Raw genomic sequence first — 23,976 nt, 5'->3', positions numbered from 1 at the left:
CAAGCTATTTATATCTAACACAACTTGAAAGATTTTGAAACCAAATAAACATACAACGTTCCATCTATCGCAGCAGCAAACCTTTACTCTAACACCAGAGAGAATTCCCTTCCCATCACATGGGAAGGTTTGACTTAATTCCTGTTTTCAATACCTGGTCTTGATTATTAACACAACTGAACTTAGACTTTTTCAAATTCAAAATACTCCATCAGGGTTCAAACGAGCACTTCTGGTCTGGAACATTCAAACTAAGCCCTTACTCTCAAGTTATCTCTTTCTAACTGTTCTGGGTTCTATCTCCTTGTTCTCAGAGAACTGTTCCGTATATCCAATTTCAGGACGTCTGCAAACTGAAGCCACAGGGTTTCTAAGCTATGTGTCTTTTTCTTACAACAAGCAATCCCTGATGCTTCTAACTGAAAACAAGGTGATTTTCTTCAATGTTTACTTTGTCTGCTTGTAAAGCTCTCCCGGTGCAAGTAGATTCTCATTAGCATTCCAAAAACTCATGCACTCATACTGGTTTCATACTATATCTGACTCAGTAATACTGATCAGTTCATCATTAATCTTCCTTCGTTCTTCTGCAGACCATAGCATTAAGAACTAGACCTTATTAACCCCAACTAACTGCTACCGAGAGCCATAACCAGAGGCATTTAAACTCTTATTGGCTTATTAGGGCAAAAGTCATTCATGGCCAATCTTGGGTTGACCTTTACTCTTTCCTTTGTCTGCCCAGCTGTTTTTCTCTTGCTTGTCTCCTACCCAACCCATCTTTTACTCCCTCCCCAATCCATCCAAAACACCACCACCACCACCACCACACCTCCCATCCCTTGTCTAGCTTATGTGTAGCAACCTTTTCCTAGCTGTGATCAGTTCTGAAGAAGAATCACTAGACCCAAAACAATAGCTCTGATTTCTCTCCACAGATGCTGCCAGACATGCTGAGTTTTTACAGTGATTTTGTTTTCGATTTACAGCATTCACACTTTGTTTTTTTTTGTTCATGGTCAATCTTGAATTGGCTAGGTACTCTGTAGCTAATTCCTATTCCTCTTTCACATTAATAGTCATCTGAGTGATATTTCTCTAGTGCCTCATCATTCATTCTTTAACAAGTCAATCATTTTATATGGTCATCCTTTTCATAACAGGTTCAATCTCTGAGGCTTCCATTGATCTTTGCCAAGAAAAGATGGCACTGGTGAACAGTTAGGCCATCTGCTTGGAGTATGTAATATTGCTTTCTAGTAATTGACAGTTGACCCAAGTGAGACATTTCAGAATTCTAGAAAATCTGTCAATGTCATTTAACTACAAGAGCCATGTGTGACTCCACAAATAATCTAATTCAAGCTCAAACTAACCATATGTTACGAATAGACCTATTACATATTTTTAAGTTACCATTTTCAAATATGGTTGTGTCTTTAAGTAAAAGCTATGTCCATTTCAAAAGCATTTTTATGAATCAACCTTAGTTTATATAAATCTGAGCCATAAAACAACAAGCAAATGTAAATTTTAGTTTTGACTTATGGCATATGCTTTCATGCCTACAAAGGTCTTTTAGCAACTGACTACAATTAACGATATAATTTAATTCCTCACATTTAATAAAGTCAAAGCTACTAATTATTGAAAAATAATTCAATCCTGCAGAGAAAGTAAAAATTTCTGAGGCTGGTGGCACTGAAAGCTTTGCCTAAAACATTGCCCTTATATGTATTTCATCATCCATAGTTCTTTAGGATATGGGAAATGTTACTTCACTCTTCCTGCAACTCTAAGCTACTCTCGTTTCTGTCAGAACTCTGAGTCAAATTTACAATTAAGCACTTTTTTGACATATTGTGCTATGGACTGGCGCATATGAAACTAGATTGAGAATGTTGAAGTAAATTTAACTTCTAATTCTCTGCTGGGTTGTAGGAAAAAAGAGGAGAGTTACTTTTGAAAACACTACTTTTAACCTGAATTGTAGCACAGTTCTTAAGTGAATGAACTGCTTATTAACTCTCTGCATCACCTGAATGTTCTCCTTAGAACATAGAACAATACAGCACAGAACAGGCCCTTTGGCCCACGATGTTGTGCCGAACATTTGTCCTAGCTTAAGCACCTATCCATGTACCGATCCAATTGCCGCTTAAAGGTCACCAATAATTCTGACTCTGCCACTCCCACAGGCAGCGCATTCCATGCCCCCACCACTCTCTGGGTAAAGAACCTACCCCTGATATCCCCCCTATTCCTTCCACCCTTCACCTTAAATTGATGTCCCCTTGTAACACTCTGTTGTACCTGGGGAAAAAAGTCTCTGATTGTCTACTCTATCTATTCCCCTGATCATCTTATAAACCTCTATCAAGTCATCCCTCATCCTTCGCCGTTCCAATGAAAAAAGGCCTAGCACTCTCAACCTATCCTCGTACGACCTATTCTCCATTCCAGGCAACATCCTGGTAAGTCTCCTCTGCACCCTCTCCAAAGCTTCCACATCTTTCCTAAACTGAGGCGACCAGAACTGCACACAGTACTCCAAATGTGGCCTTACCAAGGTCCTATACAGCTACAACATCACCTCACGACTCTTGAATTCAGTCCCTCTGCTAATGAACGCTAATACATCATAGGCCTTCTTAGAAGCTCTATCCACCTGAGTGGCAACTTTCAAACAGCTATGAACATAGACACTAAGATCCCTCTGCTCCTCCACCTTACTAAGAACCCCACCGTTAACCCTGTATTCCGCATTCTTATTTGTCCTTCCAAAATGGACAACCTCACACTTGACAGGGTTGAACTCCATCTGCCACTCCTCAGCCCAGCTCTGCATCATATCGAAGTCCCTTTGCAGCCGCAAACAGCCCTCCTCACTATCCACAACTCCACCAATCTTTGTATCGTCTGCAAATTTACTGACCCACCCTTCGACTCACTCTTCCAAGTCATTAATAAAAATTACAAACAGCAGAGGACCCAGAACTGATCCCTGTGGAACTCCACTTGTAACTGGGCTCCTGGCTGAATATTTACCATCTACCACCACTCTCTGACTTCGACCGGTTAGCCAGTTTTCTATCCAACTGGCCAAACTTCCCACTATCCCATGCCTCCTGACTTTCCGCATAAGCCTACCATGGGGAACCTTATCAAATGCCTTACTAAAATCCATGTACACTACATCCACTGCTCTACCCTCATCCACATGCTTGGTCACCTCCTCAAAGAATTCAATAAGACTTGTAAGGCAAGACCTACCCCTCACAAATCCATGCTGGCTGTCCCTAATCAAGCAGTGTCTTTCCAGATACTCATAAATACTATCCCTAAGTTCCCTTTCCATTACTTTGTCTACCACCGAAGTAAGACTAACTGGCCTGTAATTCCCGGGGTTATCCCTATTCCCTTTTTTGAACAGGAGCACAACATTCACCACTTTCCAGTCCCCTGGCACCACCCCCATTGACAGTGAAGACGAAAAGATAATTGCCAACGGTTCTGCAATTTCCTCTCTTGCTTCCCACATAAACCTAGGATATATCCTGTCAGGTCCGGGGGACTTGTCTATCCTCAAGTTTTTCAAAATGCCCAACACATCTTCCTTCCTAACAAGTATCTCCTCTAGCTTACCAGTCTGTTTCATACTCTCCTCTTCAACAATACAGTCCCTCTCATTTGTAAATACTGAAGTAAAGTACTCATTCAAGACCTCTCCTATCTCTTCCGACTCAATAGACAGTCTCCCACTACTGTCCTTGATCGGACCTACCCTTGTTCTCGTCGTTCTCCTGTTTCTCACATACGCATAAAAGGCCTTGAGGTTATCTTTGATCCGACCCACCAAAGATTTTTCATGCCCTCTCTTAGCTCTCCTAATCCCTTTCTTCAGCTCCCTCCTGGCTATCCTGTATCCCTCCAACGCTCTGTCTGAACCTTGTTTCCTCAACCTTATGTAAGCCTCCTTCTTCCTCCTTACAAGACATTCAACCTCCCTCGTCAACCAAGGTTCCCTCATGGGTGGCACGGTGGCACAGTGGTTAGCACTGCTGCCTCACAGCGCCTGAGACCCGGGTTCAATTCCCGCCTCAGGCGACTGACTGTGTGGAGTTTGCACGTTCTCTCCGTGTCTGCGTGGGTTTCCCCCGGGTGCTCCGGTTTCCTCCCACAGTCCAAAGATGTGCAGGCCAGGTGAATTGGTCATGCTAAATTGCCCATAGTGTTAGGTAAGGGGTAAATGTAGATGTAGGGGTATGGGTGGGTTACGCTTCGGCGGGTCGGTGTGGACTTGTTGGGCCGAAGGGCCTGTTTCCACACTGTAAGTAATCTAATCTAATCTAATCTAAAAACCATCTCTTTCCTGCCTGACAGGTACATACATATCAAGGACACGTCGTATCTGTTCCTTGAAAAAGTTCCACATTTCAACAACATCCTTCCCTGACAGCCTATGCTCCCAATTTATGCTCCTCACATCCTGTCTTGCAACATCGTATTTACCCTTCCCCCAACTGTAAAACCTGCCCTGTTGCACGCACCTATCTCTCTCCATAACCAAGGTGAAATTCACAGAATTGTGGTCACCATCACCAAAATGCTCACCCACTAACCATCACTTGTCCCGGTTCGTTACCAAGTACCAAATCCAATATGGCCTCCCCTCTAATCGAACAATCTACATACTGAGTTAGAAAAGCTTCCTGGACACACTGCACAAACATCGCCCCGTTCAATCTACTTGATCTAAAGAGCTTCCAATCAATATTTGGGAAGTTGAAATCGCCCATGACTACTACCCTGTGGCTTCTGCACCTTTCCAAAATCTGTTTCCCAATCTGTTTCTTCACATCTCTGCTGCTATTGGGGGGCCTATAGTAAACACCCAAAAAGGTAACTGCTCCTTTACTATTTCTGACTTCAGCCAATACTACCTCCCCCTCGAACTGCCTTTCTGCAGCCTTTATACTATTTCTAATTAGCAACGCAACCCCCCTCCCTTTTTACCACCCCCCCCAATCTCACTGAAACAACTGTTATGAGGAACCTCCAACAACCATTCCTGTCCCTCTTCAATCCACGTTTCTGTGATGGCCACAACATCATAGTCCCAAGTACCGATCCACCCCTTAAGTTCACCCACCTTATTTCTGATACTCCTTGCGTTGAAGGATACACACTTGAGCCCATCTCTGTGTCCGCAAGTATTCCCTGTCAGTTCTACCTTCTCCACAGCCTCCCTACATTCTTGGGCATCCTGAAAAACAGCTAACCTACTTGCTGGACTACAAGTCCGGATCCCATCCCCCTGCCAAATTAGTTTAAACTCCCCTGAAGAGTACAAGCAAACCTACCTCCCAGGATATTGGTGCCCTTCTGGTTCAGGTGCAACCCGTCCTGCTTGTACAGGTCCCACCTTTCCCAGAATGCTCCTTGTAGCAGGTTATGACAGAATTTGGTGAAATAGCATAGAATTTACCAACCTATTTGCAAGTGTATGTAATGTATTTTGTATTTAAAAATGTAACTGAGACTATGAATGGAAATGAAGGACTAGTTTCTGTGCTTGTTTGTGTGTTCAAGACTGCACATTGGTAAGGGGATCCAGCTGGAGTGCCGTGGTGAGGGTGATGTCTGGATGCGATGCCTCAGTGATCATGCAGTATTTGTACAAAGCTACTATCTGGACCGAGAGGCAGGCCGTGCACCTGGAGATGCTGTACATAAAATTTATCCAGGGGCGTACATCAAGGTGAGAGTGGATTCTTCATTCTCAATTGTGACAAGTGTGGAATGCAATGTTTTCAGTCTAAACCATGCTGTTGCAATGAAACAAACATGCCTGAGAAAACAAAAGAGAGGATGAATTGTCCCAGGTTTTTCAGTATGTGGTAGCTGTGATGCATCTTTAACTTATTGCTTAAGTTTTTATCGACAAATACTCTACAGCAAATTGAAATATTGTCTTTCAGGTATTTAATTACAAAGATCCATCATAAATTCCATTATATATTTATTCTCTGTTCTCTGTAAGCTTCAATTTATGCAGACCTCTGCTTCCTGCATCCCATCCTGCTTATTAATCAGCCAATTCTTGCAGGCTTGCTTTGCATCCCGATTACTAATACCTCATCCTCAAGTTTTCCAATCTCTGCAACCCAAACTTCTCCCTACCACCCATCCTCAGAACTCGATGCCTCTGATTCTGATTCCCATTCTTCTTCCCGTTAACCCTTTATGGCACTACTTGTCGCCCATGTTCCTCTGTTGTGGAACACTCTCTAGTTCTTTATCCAAACTTTTGAGCTTTATCCTTCATCTCAGTATCCAATTTTTCATTTCATGAGAAGATTTTAATTCTTTGGTTTCTCATTAAAGGTAATCTATAAATGCAAGGTGTTTTCCTTTCTTTGTGAATTTTAGCCAAACTCGTTCTCTCAGAACTTTAAAATGGTTTCTGATACCTCTGAAGGTAGATTTAGTCTGGTCATTGAGAACAGATGGAATTATGAACAATTCAGCAGCACTTCCTGGGCAGGTGTTCAAATATTTGAATTCTGGTGTAGCTGGACCTTCTGTTCACCAGCAGTTGTATTTTTACTGAATTTTTAACATAGTCAAGCATCCTAAAGTGCTTAAAAGATCATTATAAAACAAAACTCATCCCAAAGCAGCTCATGGAACGTGGACGTCATTGGTTGGGCCAGCATTTTTTGAATATAGAATCCCTACAATGTGAAAACAGGCCCTTTGGCCCAACAAATCCACACTGACACTCTAAACAGTATCCCACGCAAATGCATTCCCCATTCTTTACAGTTACCCCTGACAAGTGCACCTAACCTACACATCCCTGAACTCGATGGGAAATTTAGCGTGGCTGGTTCACCTAACCTGCACATCTTTGGACTGTGGGAGGAAACCCATTCGGACACTGGGAGAATGTGTGGAGTTTGCACAGACAGTTGCCCGAGGCCGAAATTGAACCTGAGTCCCTGGGCACTGTGAGATAGCACTGCTAACCACTGAACCACTGTGCCACCCCATTGATTGGCAATCCCTGTTGTAATGGCAAAGGTCGTGATGAGCTGCTGTGTTGAACCACCATTTGCTATACATAGACCCACAGTGCCACTAGGGAGGGAGTTCCAGGATTTTGATACAGTAACAGTGAAGAAACAATGATATGTTTCCAAGTCATGATACTGAATTGCTGAAAGGGGAACTTGTAGGGAGTGATGCTCCCATCTGTCTGCTCCCCTTGTCCTTCTGGATGGTAGTAGTCATGGGTTTGGAAGGTGCTGACGAAGGCTCTTTCATGAATTTTTGCAATGGATCTTGTAAATGGTACATACTGCTGCAGGTGAGCGTCAAATTCCCTTTGTAAAAGTATTGTAGATGTACCTACGTCATGTGAATTACAACAGTTCAAGTCTTTGGCAAGGTTCTGCATTGTAGACAAATTACTTAAGTTTGATCACATGGGACTCAGGGTGACCTTGCCAATTGGATACAGAATTGGTTTTATGGAGACAGAGGGTGGTGGTTGAAGGTTTTCTTTGGACTGGAGGCCTGTGTTCTGCAGGGATTGGTACTGGGTCTACTTTTGTTTTGTCATTTATAGAAATGATTTGGATGAGAATATAGGAGGCATGGTTAATAAATTTATGGATGACGCCAAAATTGGTGGTATGGTGGTCAGTGAAGAAGGTTATCTAAGGTTCTAAATAGATCTTGATCAGTTGGTTCAATGGGCTAGGAGAAAATGAGGACTGCAGATGCTGGAGATCAGACTTTAAAAGTATGACGCTGGAAAAGCACAGGAGGCCAGGCAGCATCCAAGGAGCAGGCGAATTGACGTTTCGAGCATAACCCCTTCATCAGGAATGGGCTGACGAATAGCAGATGGAGTTTAGTTTGGATAAATGTGAGGTATTGCATTCTGCTAACACAAACAAGGACATGTCTTATCCGGTTCCTGGAAGAGTCCTGGGTAGTGTTGTAGAACAGAGACTTAGCGGTTCAGGTACATAATTCTTTGAAATTTGAATCATGTGTAGATAGCGTATTTTAAGGCATTTAGCACGCTTGCCCTCATTGCTAAGACCTTTGGTACAGGAATTGCGACATAATTTTGAGGTTGTACAGAGTTATGTGGAGTTCTGGTTGCCCTGTTATATTAAGGATATTATCAAAGTGGAGACGGTTCAGAAAAGATTTGCCAGGATGATGCCAGGAATGGGAGGATTGAGATATAAAAATAGACTGGAAACGCTGAGACTTCTTTCACTGGGGTGTATGAGGTTGAGGGGTGACCTTCTTGAGGTTTATAAAATCACGATAAGGTGGATGACAAGGATCTTTTCCATAGGCTGTAGGAGTTCAAAACGAGGGGGCATATTTTTAAGCTGAAAGGAGAAAGATTTAAAAAGGATATGACGGGCAGCTTTTTTGTACAGTGTGGTTCATGTGTCGAATGAACTTGCGGAGAAAGTGGCAGGTGCAGTTATAATGTTTAAAAGACATTTGGATAAGTTCATGATTAGGAAAGGTTTGAATGGGTTATGGGCCAAGCAAGGCAAGTGGGATGAGTTTAGTTTGGGAACGTGGTCAGCATAGACTAGTTGGACTGAAGGTCTGTTTCCATGCTTTATGACTCTATGTTGACTCACCGTTATTCTCCCAAGAGCAAGTAAGGATGGAAACAAATGTTGGCCCAACCAACATCACTGACATCCCATGAAATAATAATAAAACTAAGGCTAGCACTCCATTGAGCACAGAGGAAATGCTGCACTGTCGATCAGGCTGGGACCTTGGAAAGCAAGCATGTTCCCACTTTCCCATTGCACTAATTTGACAAATGAGTGAGGTAACCTTGTCGAGCCAGCTCATATTTATCCCTCCATTCTCATCACTGCAAATAATCTGATTATTGCCACATTGTTGTCTGTGAAGGCTTTCTGTTTGTGTTTGCTCTGTTACCTCTGACCACATTTCAAAAGCACCTTGTTGACTGTAAAGCAATTTGGAACATCCTAGGATTGCAAAAGGCACTGTTCATGTGTTAGTGCTTTTGTCTTTATTTCAAGGTAAGGAGCACTGTCTTGTTAGTTTGTCTGAAATGGGGTGTAATTTGTCACTATCTTGTTTCTGTGCAGGTGTTTGATTTGCGTCAGTGTCACCGACAGATGCAGCAACAGGCAGCCACAGCACAGGCAGCAGCTGCTGCTCAGGCCGCAGCTGTGGCTGGGAACATTCCAGGCCCTGGCTCTGTGGGAGGCATTGCTCCTGCCGTTAGTAAGTATCAGTACATCCCACGTATATATTGCTTGTCTCTGCAGAACGAACATCGAAAACATTCCCCTTCTTTGAGAATGTAAAACAAGGTGCCATCTGCCCTTTCTTCTAGATGTCAATGATCCCATTGCAGTCTGCAAAAGAAACCGGAGAAGTTCTTTGTATCCACGTGCATGTTTGTTCTCTAACAAGTGTTCCAAAGAAATTGTAGCACTGCCTAAAGTGAAAAATTTAGTCAGGATGCAAATTTGTCCATTTCCTTTTTGCATCAATGTTGAGATGGAATCTGTGGTTTTGGAAGTTAATTTTAAATCAACCCTAAATTGGAAAAGATGCTGAACCTTCAGCTTCCTGAAGACACTTCAAAACTTGGGTTGTCACTTGAAGCTTGAGGAAGGAAACAATGTTTCTGTGAGTGTTCAATTGGTTAGAAAAAAAAGCCATAATTCAAAAGAGAATGAACAAACTTGAATTCAAAAGAGAAAGGAGAAGATTAGAAAGGGAGGAGTTCAAGTTGGAATTAGAAAAGCTTGTAGTATGTGTATTGAATGGAAAAGTTGAGGATGATCAAGATTGCACTCCACATATTTATTAATTTATAGATTTGTAGATTCATACACTGCAGAAAAGGCCCTTTGGCCCATTGAGTCTGTAGTGACATAACTACTAAAAGTATGTTAATCTAATTTCTTGCACTTGTCCCATATCCTTGATTGTTATGATATTTGAGGTATCCAAATATCTTTTAAAGGCTTTGTTTCCGGCCTCCTCTACCTTTCCAGGCAGTACGTTGTAGATTCCCACTACCCGCTGAGTGGCAATATTTTTTCCCAAGTCCCTTCTGAATCTCCTGCCCTTTACCCTAAACTATGCCCACTCGTGATTGACCCCTCGACCAAGGGAAACAGCTGCCCTACTCCTTCCTCTTTATCCAGTCCTGAATTGTCTTCGATGTCCAAGGATCTCTGAACTTAGCGTTGCTAGAATTTCCTTGAAAGGGTACAAGTTGGACATGTACTCTCCTGAGCTCCTTTTTTGAAACCGCTCCCTACATTGCTCCGCTGCACAGGTTTTAAGGAATTTGTCCCCTCCAAACCCTTTATATTATAACTATCCCAATTTACGTTGGGAAAGTTGAGATCCCCCAGTATAATGACCTGAGATTACTCTTGCACATCTCTGTTAACTGTCTACATATTTGCTGCTCTTTTTCCCCACTGACTCTTTGGGGCCTACAATTCACTCGCAGTAAAGTAGCTGCCCTTAACATTCCTAAGTTCTACCCATGCCATTAATCCATGCCATTAACTCATCAGTCTTACCTATTACACTCAAGCATTAAAGTAAAGACTGTGCAGCCTTGCCCTACACTCTTGACACTCAACATAGTTGAACTCACTGTGACTTGCTATAGCATGATATGTCTCTGTTTTATCGATAATGTGTGACCCCCATAGTTCTTTGTCTCTGGCAAATAATATTTGTCTGATATCTAAATTTAATGAGGAGAGAGAGAGAGCACGTACTTTGTGTCATTAGAAAATAAATGCCAGTTGTCTGAAACAATGCTGCTGAATTCCTTTTAGTGTTTAATGAGGATAGAGGTGGAGACGTACTCCAGTCTTGCAGAGGAGCTCTCAGGTGACTGTGACAGTAAAGACTGCTGTTCTCCATGCCTATGAGTTAGTACTAGAGGAAACAGGGCCACAGCTGCCAGAGAGAAGATGCTGTTCTTAAAATAAAGGAAGCTGCAGTGATAACCTCCAAAGTTACAGATTAACTCAAGCATATTAACAGCATGTCCCATCTGGAGACTTCGAGAAATTGCAGAGGTGGGAATTTTGAGAATGGAAAGATGTCTAACTCTGCTGATGACTGTGGCATAAATGCAGACACAGACAGCCGACAAGTAGTAAAAGAGAAATTCGAGAGGATGTTTATTTTAAGGGGGTGGAAATGCCTACAAAAGGATGTACAAAGGCTGAGTGGAAATGGGAGAAGTTTGTAGCGTCCATGCAAACAGTTGCTAGCCCTCCAGAAAGTGCTGTCCTAGCTAGGAAAGCTCAGGACAAGCAGGTAGTTCTCCCCATGTATATTGATTGTTCTCTGCACCCTGATTCACTATAAACATTTTCTATTTGAAATAATATCCCCATGTTTGTCAACTAAAGCAGGCAAGTTAGTTGTCATCCTTACAGTTCAGTTGTTTAGGGTGTAGGTTTGATATCCAGACGTTTCATTACCTGGCTAGGTAACATCATCAGTGGCGACCTCCAAGTGAAGCGAAGCTGTTGTCTCCTGCTTTCTATTTATATCTTTCTCCTGGATGGGGTTCCTGGGGTTTGTGGTGATGTCATTTCCTGTTCGTTTTCTGAGGGGCATCTAGATCTATGTGTTTGTTTATGCGTTGTGGTTGGAGTGCCAGGCCTCTAGGAATTCTCTGGCATGTCTTTGCTTAGCCTGTTCCAGGATAGATGTGTTGTCCCAGTCAAAATGGTGTTTTTGTTTCATCCGTGTGTAGGGCTACGAGGGAGAGAGGGTCGTGTCTTTTTGTGGCTAGCTGGTGTTCGTGCATCCTGGTGGCTAACTTTCTTCCTGTTTGTCCTACGTCGTGTTTGTGGCAGTCCTTGCATGGAATTTTGTAGATGACATTGGTTTTGTCCATGTGTTGTACTGGGTCTTTTAAGTTTGTTAGTTTTTGTTTGAGAGTGTTGGTGGGTTTATATGCTACTAGGATTCCGTTGTTCAGTTGTTGTTGGCATGTGACATGAATTTTTCTCTACATGGTTTGCTGAAGGTATTGGTGCAAATGATTTTCTGTTTCCTTGTTTAGGGTTAATTTTAAGATGTTGCTGATTAAAGATGTGGGGCTTTGTGAAGAAAGGACGTGGTTGGCAAAATGACATAGGCACATACAGGATTTTAGGAAAGATTGCTGAAATGACTGATAACTTGAAGGGACAGATTTCTCTTTGTGGATCAGCTGCTAAGATTGGATTATAGACAATAGGTGCAGGAGTAGGCCATTCAACCCTTCTAGCCTGCACCGCCATTCAATATGATCATGGGTGATCATTCCTAATCAGTATCTTCTTCCTGCCTTATCTCCATAACCCTTGATTCCACTGTCTTTGAGAGCTCTATCCAACTCTTTCTTAAATGAATCCAGAGACTGGGCCTCCACTGTCCTCTGGGGCAGAGCATTTCACACAGCCACCACTCTCTGGGTGAAGAAGTTTCTCCTCATCTCTGTCCTAAATGGTCTACCCCGTATTTTTAAGCTGTGTCCTCTGTTTCGGCACTCAACCCATCAGCGGAAACATGTTTCCTGCTGCCAGAGTGTCCAATCCTTTCATAATCTTATATGTCTCAATCAGATCCCCTCTCAGTCTTCTAAACTCAAGGGTATACAAGCCCAGTCGCTTCAGTCTTTCAGTGTAAGGAAATCCCGCCATTCCAGGAATTGACCTCGTGAACCTACGCTGCACTCCCTCAATAGCCAGAATGTCTTTCCTCATGTTTGGAGACCAGAACAGCACACAGTACTTCAGGTGTGGTCTCACCAGGGCCCTGTACAGCTGCAGAAGCACCTCTTTGCTCCTATACTCAATCCCTCTTGTTATGAAGGCCAGCATGCTATTAGCCTTCTTCACTACCTGCTGTACCTGCGTGCTTGCCTTCATTGACTGGTGTACAAGAACACCCATATCTCTCTGTACTGCCCTTTTACCTAAATTGATTCCATTGAGGTAGTAATCTGCCTTCCTGTTCTTGCCACCAAAGTGGATAACCATACATTTATCCACATTAAACTGCATCTGCCATGCATCTGCCCACTCACCTAACTTGTCCAGGTCACCCTGTAATCTCCTAACATCCTCATCACATTTCACCCTGCCACCCAGCTTTGTATCATCAGCAAATATTGCTGATACCATCTTCTATATCATTAACATATATTGTAAAAAGCTGCGGTCCCAGCATGGATCCCTGCGGTACCCCACTGGTCACTGCCTGCCATTTCCGAAATGGAGCCGTTTATCACTACCCTTTGTTCCCTATCAGCCAACCAAGAAGAGTAGTCAAGCACGATTTCCCCTTCATAAATCCATGCTGACTCTGTCCTATCCTGTTACTACTATCCAGATATGCCGTAATTTCATCCTTTATAATAGACTCCAGCATCTTTCCCACCACTGAGGTCAGACTAACTGGTCTATAATTTCCTGCTTTCTCTCTCCCACCTTTCTTAAAAAGTGGTATAACATTAGCCATCCTCCAATCCTCAGGAACCGACCCCGAATCTATCGAACTCTGGAAAATAATCACCAAAGCATTCACGATTTCCTGAGCCACCTCCTTCAGTAGCCTGGGATGTAGACCATCAGGCCCCAGAGACTTATCAACCTTCAGACCTAACAGTCTCTCCAACACCAATTCCTGGCAAATATAAATTCCCGTAAGTTCAGGTCCTTCAGCCACTGTTACCTCAGGGAGATTGCTTGTGTCTTCCCCAGTGAGCACAGATCTGAAGTACCCATTTAATTCTTCTGCCATTTCTTTGTTCCCCGTAATCTATTCCCCTGTTTCTGTCTTCAAGGGCCCAATTTTAGTCCTAACCATTTTTTTGCCTTGCACATACCTAAAAAGGCTTTTACTATCCTCCTTTATATTTATGGGCCAGTTTTACCTTCATACCTCATTTTTCCTCTGCGTATTTCCTTCTGTTGCTCTTTAAAAGCTTCCCAGTCCTCAGTTTTCCTACTCATCTTTGCTATGTTATACTTTTTCGCTTTTAACTTTATATGTTTCTTAACTTCCCTCGTCAGCCACGGCCGCCCATGCCTCCTTCTGGGATCTTTCTTCCTTTTAGGAACGAACTGATCCTGCAACTTCTGCCTTATACATAGAAATATCCGCCATTGTTCCTCCACGGTCATCCCTGCTAAGGTATTGCGCCATTGAACTTTGGCCAGCTCCTCCCTCATAGCTCCATAGTTCCCTTTATTCAACAGAAGTACTGTCACTTCCGATTGTACCCTCTCCCTCCCAAATTGCAGATTGAAGCTTAATGTATTATGGTCACTACTTCCCAATGGCTCCTTCACTTTGAGGTCTCTGACCAATTCTGGTTCGTTACACAATACCAGATCCAGAATTGCCTTCTCCCTGGTCGGCTCCAGCACCAGCTGCTCTAAGAATCCATCTCTGAGGCACTCCACAAAGTCTCTTTCTTGAGGTCCAATACCATTCTGATTCTCCCAGTCTACCTGCATGTTAAAATCCCCCATAACAACAGTAGTAACATCTTTGCGACAGGCCAATTTCAGCTTCTGATTCAACTTACATCCGACATCCAGACTACTGTTTGGGGGCCTGTAGATGACTCCGAAGCGGGTCTTTTTACCCTTAGTATTTCGCAGCTCTATCCACACTGACTCTACATCCCCTGACACTCTGTGCCCCTGCGCAAGGGACTGAATATTCTCCCTTACCAACAAGGCCACCCTGTCCCCCTGCCCGTCAGTCTGTCCTTACGATAGCATGTGTCACCTTCAATATTCATTTCCCAGGCCCTGTCCACTTGAAGCCACGTCTCCGTTATCCCCACAATATCGTATCTGCCAATTTCCAAAGAGCCTCAAGCTTATCCATCTTATGTCTACTGCTTCGTGCATTCATGTGTAGTATTTTTAATTTGTTTCTGCCCTCACCCTATCCATCAACCCCTATTTCACTCAACCTTGCAGTATGATCCCTTTCCAAGTTTTCTGCCTCATCGATACAGTTGTCTTTCTTGACTTCTCTTGTTCTAACTTTCCCTTCAATTTCCTTTTTAAACATCCAGTTTGTCCCCACCACCACCACCCCCCGCTACTTAGTTTAAATGTAGCTGTGTTGCAGTAAAAAACCTGCCTGCCAGAATGCTGGTCCCTAACCTATTAAGGTGCAAGCCGTCTCTCTTGTAGAATTTATGCTTGCCACAAAATATACCCCAGTGATCCAAGAACTTAAATCCTTGCTTCCTGCACCAGTTCCCCAACCACACGTTCAAGTCCATTATCTCCCTGTTTCTGGCCACACCTACCTGAGGAACTGGAAGCAAACCGGAGATAACCACCCTGGACGTCCTGCTTTTCAGCATTCTTCCTAGTTCTCCGAAGTCCCGCTGTAGTATGTTCCTCCTCTTCTTCCCGACATCATTTGTGCCGACATGTACCACCACCTCTGGCTCTTCACCCTCGTCCTTGAGGATGTCCTGCACTCTGTTCACGATGTCTTTCACCCTGGCACCCAGGAAGGCAACACACCATCCTTAAATCCCGTCTGCTGCCACAAAAACCCTGATCAGTTCCTCTCACGATGGAGTCCCCGATTACCACGGCTCTGTGTGATGTCCGACTCTTCCGCTCTGTCTCTGTGCCAACTTTTGATTGACAGACCTGGCCGCCTTGCGAACTGGCAGTGTCATCAGTCTCTACTGTTTCCAAAAGCTTCAAGTTGTTCATGACACATACTTCTCCTGGGGTCTCTTGCACCTGTCTCCTCTCTGCCTTCCTCATCGTCTTCTGCTCACTTCTGCTCTCTTCTGGCATGATTGGTGTAATAACCTCGCTGAAGGTCTTGTCCAGAAAGATCTCGTTCTCTCGGATGAGCCTAAGGTCCTCGAGTTCTTTCATCAGTGCTGCAATATGCTCGGTCAATAGCTGAACGTGAACACACTTTCCACATATATACAAGCCAGACACACCAGAGTCATTGACCTCCCACATCAAGCACATAGCGCACTGAACCAGCTGGGCAGTCATGTCTTCACCCTCTTCAACTGTGGCGTAATCACTTCACTCAACCTTGTCAAAGACTCCTGAGCTGAAGCATCTCTCTTCAATCCAAACTTCCTTAGACCCTCTTTTTGTGGCAAGTCTGTGGACTCTTAATTTAGGTTAGAGGAGGAGGGAGGGAGACCCTACCTTGTAGAACACAGCCACTCAAATAACAATCACTTACCTTCCCGACCGGCTTTGCGCTCCACCTGAACTTCTGCCCAGCTCCCGCCGCTCTCTGCTGCGAAAAGACCGTTGGCGTCGAGGTAAGTTCTTTATATAGCAATCACTTTCCTTCCCGACCGGCTTTGCGCTCCGCCTGAACTTCCGCCCAGCTCCCGCCGCTCTCTGCTGCTAAAGATATGACAGACGAGTCAGAAAATCAACTTGGTTAAAAATGCCATTGGAGCACAAACTAAGGAAGAAAAATAATGGCCATTGAATGTGCCTAAAAACAAACTAGAACTACGTAAAAGCACAAACAAGATATAGCAAAGCGGATAGCAACAGTATCTAGAGACAATGATCAGAAATAGCAGTGATATGCATTGCAAAGAAATTGAAAAATGTGCATGCTTGTTCTTCAATTTAGAAGGATGAGATCTAATAAGGTATAGAAGATGCTAAGGGGGATTGATAAAATCGACACAAAGGATATTCCCCCTTGCAGGACAACCTGTAATGAGAGGTCATAGTTTTAGGCTAAAGGGAGGCAGACTTCAAATACAGATGAGAAGAAATGGTTTCTCTCAAAGGGTGATGAATCTGTGAATTCACTCCCCAAGAGTGTGGTTGATGCTAGGACATTGAATAAATTTAGGAAGGAGATAAACAAATTCTTAATTAGTAATGAGTTGAAGGATTATGGGGAGCAGGCAGAAAAGTGGAGTTGAATTGAGATGAGATCAGCCATGATCCTATTGAATGGTTCCCAGTTACCCATCCGTTCTGCTCACCTAATTCTGGACTGGTGCTATTCAGTTGATTTCATCCTCACTATTCAGTTGATTTCATCCTCACTATTTGCCACGCTTCCAAGTTTTCACTTCCATTGACATTGCTTGAATAAAGATGATATTGAACTTGGAAATTTCCTGAGTGCAGGTGAGCTGTGTCCTTAAGGTAAACATCGAGCATCTGCTTGGTGCTTCCTTTGTTGAAAGGAGCTGAGTACTGTAGTCTTTGGACACACCTGGAACAGTTTCAGAAAACTGTCCTTATAGGTACTATCTGTAACAAATTTCGGTGGATATTATCAATTTATTCTGTAATGGTGCTTGGACAATATGGTATGTAGAACCATTTGTTCCAACCAATTCTTCAACTGAGATGAAACAAAGGCTGTGTAAATGCTAGTTCAAAACCCTCTTTTGTGTGGAGTCAGTCAAAGACTCTGAACTGTTCTTTATTAGTGCTGGCAATATGGCTTTGCATGGTGCGCCAATGTTATGATTCACTATCTTCCCCATTACAACTCTCTGCAGAAATGAATGCAATGATCTCTCTGGTAAGGAGAGTAACACTGCATGCCTTACGTTCATTACTTCTCAGACATCCAATGATTTCCAGACATTATTCCTTAAGAATTGGGAAATAGTAAACTCAAGGTTTGAATGTAATTATTGATAATTGTCAGATCTTCAGTTTGAAACTGTTTGAAGTTGTGTTATGAATGACAGAGATAAATTCTGATTCTACCACCTTTTATTTGTAAGCTTCTGAGGACATTCTAACTGCAAAGTGAATAGCTCAGTTCAATCAACATTTCAACCTTCCAATCACCACCATACCCCCTCCCCAAAGTCCAGATATTTCTCCCGTGACACCCCCCTCCCGAAAATGATGTGATAGTAGGAGTTGCTTGTTCTCCATTTGATGTTTTACTCATTTGCAGTTCTGTGACTGTGATATGGGTTCATTCCTTGAATCAATTACTTTTGCAAGCATCTTTAACAAGATCAGATTGTTATACAGGTGATCTCATAGTCGAGTTACGTTATGCTTCATGTAACACCGGCCTTTTGAACTATATCTCCTAATGTTGTGGGTCTTTTAATACTTATCTCCACTCTTATCATTGCCCTAAATTGCTGAAATGTCTCTGTTGTTTCAGGTCTTTCTGCAGCTGCAGGAATAGGTGTTGATGATCTGAGGCGTCTCTGCATCCTCCGTCTGAGCTTTGTAAAGGGCTGGGGCCCAGATTATCCACGGCAGAGCATCAAACACACCCCCTGCTGGATCGAGGTCCACCTGCACCGAGCACTGCAGCTTCTGGATGAGGTCCTGCACACTATGCCCATTACTGACCCAGGATCTGTTAACTGACACAATTCACCTTCCGAGTTTTGTCGTCTTCTTCCTCTTACTTATTATCAAACTTTGTAAACTGATCACTTGAATCTGGGACGTCAGCAGTCAAGACAGACTGATACAGCATAACTTTATTTTTATATGTTTATGTTTATCTTATTGCTTGTTGACCATTTTCTTTAAATCATGGTCATGAAAAATTCACACTACAACTACATTGGAGATGCTTTTGGAACTTGCTGCCCTTACCTCTACAAAATGTATTTATTTAGTTTTCTAATTAGGATTTGCAGCAAATAACAGATGATCTGGTTCCAGTTCAATTCCTAATGCGGAATTTGTTGCAGATTTACTTGCTCTAATTTTGGATTTCCTGTATAACCGGTTTATCAGGACAAGAATCTTCAAACAGTTTTTAGACTTATGACCTGGGCAGTAGATACTCAGTGTGACTTTCATTTTCGAGAACTTAAGCCCAGTTGTTCTGTTATCATTCAATGTCACTATACTGTGCCACAATCTAAAGCTAGAGGTGAAATTGCTGAGGACTGTTTTAACTACTTGATCTAATAATATAGTACATCATGGTATGCTGCATATATTTTCCTCAATGGAGTCTTCACATGGCTGGGTATAAGTATTTCATAAACAGAAGTTGCTGGGAAATGTCAGCAAGTCTGGCAACTGATGGTTCTGAGGAAGGGTCACTGGACCTGAAATGTTAACTCTGATTTATCTTCACAAATGCTTCCAGACCTGCTGAGCTTTTCCAGCAACTTCTGTTTTTGTTTCTGATTTACAGCATCTGCAGTTCTTGCGGTTTTTGAAAGTATTTCATAATCTGGTGAATTTACTTCCAGAGCAGATTGAGGATTGACAGTCTGAAAGCTGCTCCATTGCCTTTAGCAAATTGCTTACTACATTTGCACCTGACTCCTTCCATCGTTGAAAGACGAGGCATTACAGTCCATCGAGTTCTTTGTCGTTCACTTTTGTTATTCAGCATTTCAGGCTTGAGGATAAACTTGGAACACACTAACTCTGCAGCAGAGCTCCAATGATTGCACATATTCTATTATTGCAAAGCCTGAAGGCCCTGCCACAAGCGTAATTATCACATCTAGGTTCTTGCAAGAGAAGAAGATTCAACTGTCAGCCTCAGTGATTTTCATCTAGGTTCTATTGGATTGTGAATGACTGTAAGCTGAGGTATTACAAGTCTTCTATAAGTCCCAGCATTCATACTACCTCTTCTCACTTTACTCCCTGTAGTTTGAGCTTTGCAACAGCCGAACATCAAGTTGTACAGCACAGAAACAAACCCTTCAGTCTAACTTGTCTATGCCAACAAGATATCCTAAATTGATCTAGTCCCATATTGTTTGAAAGTTGCAATAGAATGCTGATGTGCCACTGTAATGTCTACAAATACAGCATAGAACAATTCTGATCTGGCTCTGACGTTTGTGCAGTGCAGAATTGTAACTGTCTTATACATGTGGTTTTGTTTTTATCTGGATTCACTTCTATTTTGGTTCCTTTGCCAAGTCAACTTGTAGTCAGGACATGGCCTTTCACTGCATTACCCAGAATAGACCTGTCTACCACTTTAATAGAGAATCAGTGTACCAGCTGTATATATAGCCAGTGTTTGATTTGGTCCAAATGCCTTTATTCCTCCTAATTGCAGCTTTAGTGTCCTGCTCTCCAGTAATGATTCCCTCCTCGTCAGCTGACACAGGATGAGGCTCAGTTGTGATTATCATTTTGCTGCCACTTGCTGTCTTTGTTCATGTGTACAGATTGTTGCCTATCTCAAACAAAAGCCTATAGTGGGCAGCACGGTGGTACAGTGGTTAGCACTGCTGCCTCACAGCGCCAGGGACGCGGGTTCAATTCCCGTCTCAGGCAACTGTCTGTGTGGAGTTTGCACATTCTCCCTGTGTCTTGCGTGGGTTTCCTCCCACAGTCCAAAAATGTGCAGGTTAGGTGAATTAGCCATGTTAAATTGCCCGTAATGTTAGTTGAAGGGGTAAATGTAGGGGAATGGGTCTGGGTGGGATGCTGCTCACAGGGTCAGTGTGGGCCAAGGGGCCTGTTACAACACTAAGTAAACTAATCTAAAATCAAGACCGTCACAAGGGCTGCTTCCTTCAGGAAGAGGAAGAAGAGATGCTGACCAAAACTTGGAACTAGATTCAAGAACTGCATGCTCTAAATGGCTGAGGATTCTCTTGATCATGATAAGCTTGCGGTTTATATCATACTCTTGGAAGTAGAGTTCCGAAGCGCACCAATCACACTGAAGTGGAGCAATGAGGCAGCTCAGTCTTTGTGTCTGCTGTGAGCTCCTCTTTTCTTCTGCTGGCGATACAATTGCTAAATCTCAACTTTCAAAGGATTGTAATTATATTTGTCTGATTTCTTGTTTGGACAGTGAAATGGGAGCTCTATGGAGTATTTAAAACATGGTGTAACCAATGCTGAATAGGACATTGCAATGGGAGCTGCATTTCGATTGGCTGTGGCAACTGTTCAGTTTTAAATGGGACAAGTCAGGAGTGTTATTTGTTGTAATTTTTGTTGTACTGAATGGGAAAAGTGGACTTTTCTGTTGCTCCATAATGACAATAGCATAATGTCTTCTCCATTAACCTTCTCATGGCGCAGGATGAAATCCTAACCATCACCACTGCTTCCTGTAACAGAAGTGCATTAACTGCGTATGATCGGAGTTGCTTTTTTTCCCCACCCGGCCACCTCACATTTTGCTCCAGTCATCCTCTTGTAGGATTCTCTATCAAGCTGTGTGTGGTATGGGAAAGGGTGAAGGGATTGCTTACTGTAAGTCTCATTTTGTGATAATTATCAATCTAAGAAGGATGTCATCAGTCTGGCACCTGGAATATGCACTTTGACAGTCCCATTTTCCCCTCCCAGATAGCGTGATGTACACCCTGATGTCTCTGATCTTCTAATTGAGTATAAATTGTGATTCCTCAAGTTTCCTGTCCATAGCCCTGATTATCCTGATTGACTGTTTGCCTCTTCTGCTAGATTGTGTCTCCACCTTCTTTCTGTTCTTATCATGCCGTTGAAACATGTACTATAATTTCTCCTGTTATCCTCTTACCCAAAGCTTCACCATCCCATTCCTTCACCATAAGCTACCTGGGGCTTGCATCCTGATAACATAAGCTGAAGTTTTATCTCTTTCCAATGTCCCCTCCCACTTCGAAGCTGCTGTGGGTGGTGCTGGGGTCATGCACTCCACCACCCCATCTCACCCTCCAGTGTCCTTGGACAGTTTGAATTCTGTGTTGCAGGAAGCATGCTAAGCTATCAAATTAATTAATGGAATTCTTTCAATTGTGTCAGAAATTTGAGTAGAATTCAAAGTTGGTTTAGAGGTTATAACATCATCAGAGTGTCACCTGAGGTACAGTCTATGGGAGTGATTAACTATTAAACAGCCGGCAGGCCTCAACCCATACAAATAGAACCTTGCCGAAGATTAAAAACAGTTTCAGCAGTTTGAGGCTTGCAGGTGTTCTTCAAGACTTGTTGACCAATGTATTCGCTTATTCTTCTGGACATATCTGACTAAGTGTAATCAGTATTTGGCCAAAGATGACTGAGTATACTACTGTATTTCAATTCTTGCTGCAACCTTGCCTTTCAGGAGTTGAACGGGGTGGTTCTTTCTGGGTCATTGTCAGTTATTGCAATAGAACTTCCGTGCTGATCAAGAAATATTCAGCGTAATCTTTGTAGTGCATAAAATTCAAGAATACTGTTAGATGGGGATCTCAGAAAGGCCTTTGTTGCCCAAGCTGATTTATCGTACAGCTGTCCTGAAAAGCTGATCTGATTGTCTATTCATTCCATGATGGTCAGTGTGATATAGAATAATGAATCTTAACAGATGCTTTTCCTGCCACGATTAGCATCATTCATGGCTCCAGTTCTGTTTACCAAGTACTCTTCAGCTATATTCTTGTATACACACAAAGATTGTGACATAGCACATACCCTATTCAGGAATCTGAAAAGGCACATGGATCACAGCAGCTACTAGGTGAGAGGATGTTTGCTGATGACTATGCTCTCAATACACTTGAGAGAATGACCAGCCTTCCGAGTTATGTCATGAAGCCACATTATAAAAGCTATGCTGTCACCATATCTCCCAAGAATCGGTGCTTGCAATTGGATCTGTACATAAGATTTGGTTTAACGTCAAATATGAGACAACAATAGCGAGCTTTGAGAAGATTTGTAGTCAGGTTGCGGTTCTAGATGTAGATTTGCTTACTGAGGTGAAAAACAAACCTTCCAGCTCAGCAAGCAAACCTACATCCACGAGACAACAATGTAATACATGAACAACTCATCTCCTTACTGTTGAAGCAATGGGCATCATCAATGAACTTAAAGCCAATTGATTCTGCAATATCTTTCTTCACTTCCCTGCAACTATCTCCTCACCCATAGAAAACCATGGCAAATTAGTAAGCTGCTCGTCAGTATGTCATTGTGCAAACAGATCCCAAAAGTAATATCAGCGCCACATTGCCACATCCCTCTTGAGCAGGAAGGATTTGGGGAGAAGAAAGATTCTAATTGCCTTGGTCAGTGGGAGTTTGAACAGAAAAATCCTTTAATACTAAACTATTCCACGTTAATGTAGCAGTTTTTGCCCCAGATATAAACTGTACCCCAGCACAGAATTAGCTATGGGAGCACTTAGATTTTCAACTATATTTCATGGTAAGGCTTGTTTCCTGTTCTATTTATACTTAGTTACTAAGTAAATAATTGGTACAAATGAGTGCCAATACTCTACATCTGATTTGGAAATTTGTTTAGAGCCTATTGTATGTGTATTGTTCCTGGCAAGCAGTAAGGCTTGTCGGTATTTGATGTGTGTAAAGAGGAGGTTGAAGCTGCCCTCGTCACGTGTATAAAATCTCGTGTCAGTAATCTGTGTACTTGATCTTTTACAAAATGTTTGTGAGAAATTTAACTTGTGTTGTAAATAGCTTTTCTGCCATTCTCTCATTATTCCTTCTGCCTGACAGTACACTGATATAATTTTGAGCCACGTATCCTCAAGGAATATCCCAATATGAATTACTTAACTTTGTTCATCTCAGCCGGGTGAGTTACAGTGGCTTTGCAATTGACCTGACCATATTTGGACTGGGTGGGAGGCTTTTGCCAGTTTGGAAGGCAGGAATATGTAAGGTTAGGACAGGGAGTGACGTAGGGATGTCCTTCATTTTCTAAGTAGTTATTTGAAAGCTGGCAGGGATCTGGGGTATTACTGCCTTACAATTGAAAAATTATTTTTCCATAAAACTCAGAGTTGTCTTATTCCCTTACAAATAAAGAAGTCAGCCAAGAGGGAAAGTCCGGGTCAGTAGGCAGTGGTAGAGTCACACAGGTGTATGAAGAAATGCTCTATTGGCACTGAATTGGTTATTCAAATAGAATGTTGTGATTTATCATTGACAGTAGCATGCTAATATTT

General features: G+C 42.6%; 1 protein-coding gene across 4 annotated transcripts in view; it reads left to right on the top strand.

Annotated features, from left to right (window-relative positions):
• The window catches only part of LOC140453977 (mothers against decapentaplegic homolog 4-like), a 138,712-nt gene extending 115,205 nt beyond the window's left edge, over positions 1-23,507 (top strand). For all 4 annotated transcript variants that reach the window (XM_072548865.1, XM_072548867.1, XM_072548864.1 and 1 more), the window contains 3 exons: positions 5,593-5,761; positions 9,171-9,309; positions 18,247-23,507. In XM_072548865.1, coding sequence (XP_072404966.1) covers positions 5,593-5,761; positions 9,171-9,309; positions 18,247-18,458 — 520 coding nt within the window. In that variant the 3' untranslated portion in view covers positions 18,459-23,507. The remainder of the gene's footprint in view (positions 1-5,592; positions 5,762-9,170; positions 9,310-18,246) is intronic.
• Positions 23,508-23,976: the final 469 nt, after the last annotated feature.

This window comes from Chiloscyllium punctatum, chromosome 28 (assembly GCF_047496795.1).
Source record: "Chiloscyllium punctatum isolate Juve2018m chromosome 28, sChiPun1.3, whole genome shotgun sequence".
Taxonomy (NCBI): domain Eukaryota; kingdom Metazoa; phylum Chordata; class Chondrichthyes; order Orectolobiformes; family Hemiscylliidae; genus Chiloscyllium; species Chiloscyllium punctatum.
The sequence above is the reverse complement of the archived record's forward strand: the minus strand, read 5'-3'. Positions and strand labels throughout refer to the sequence as shown.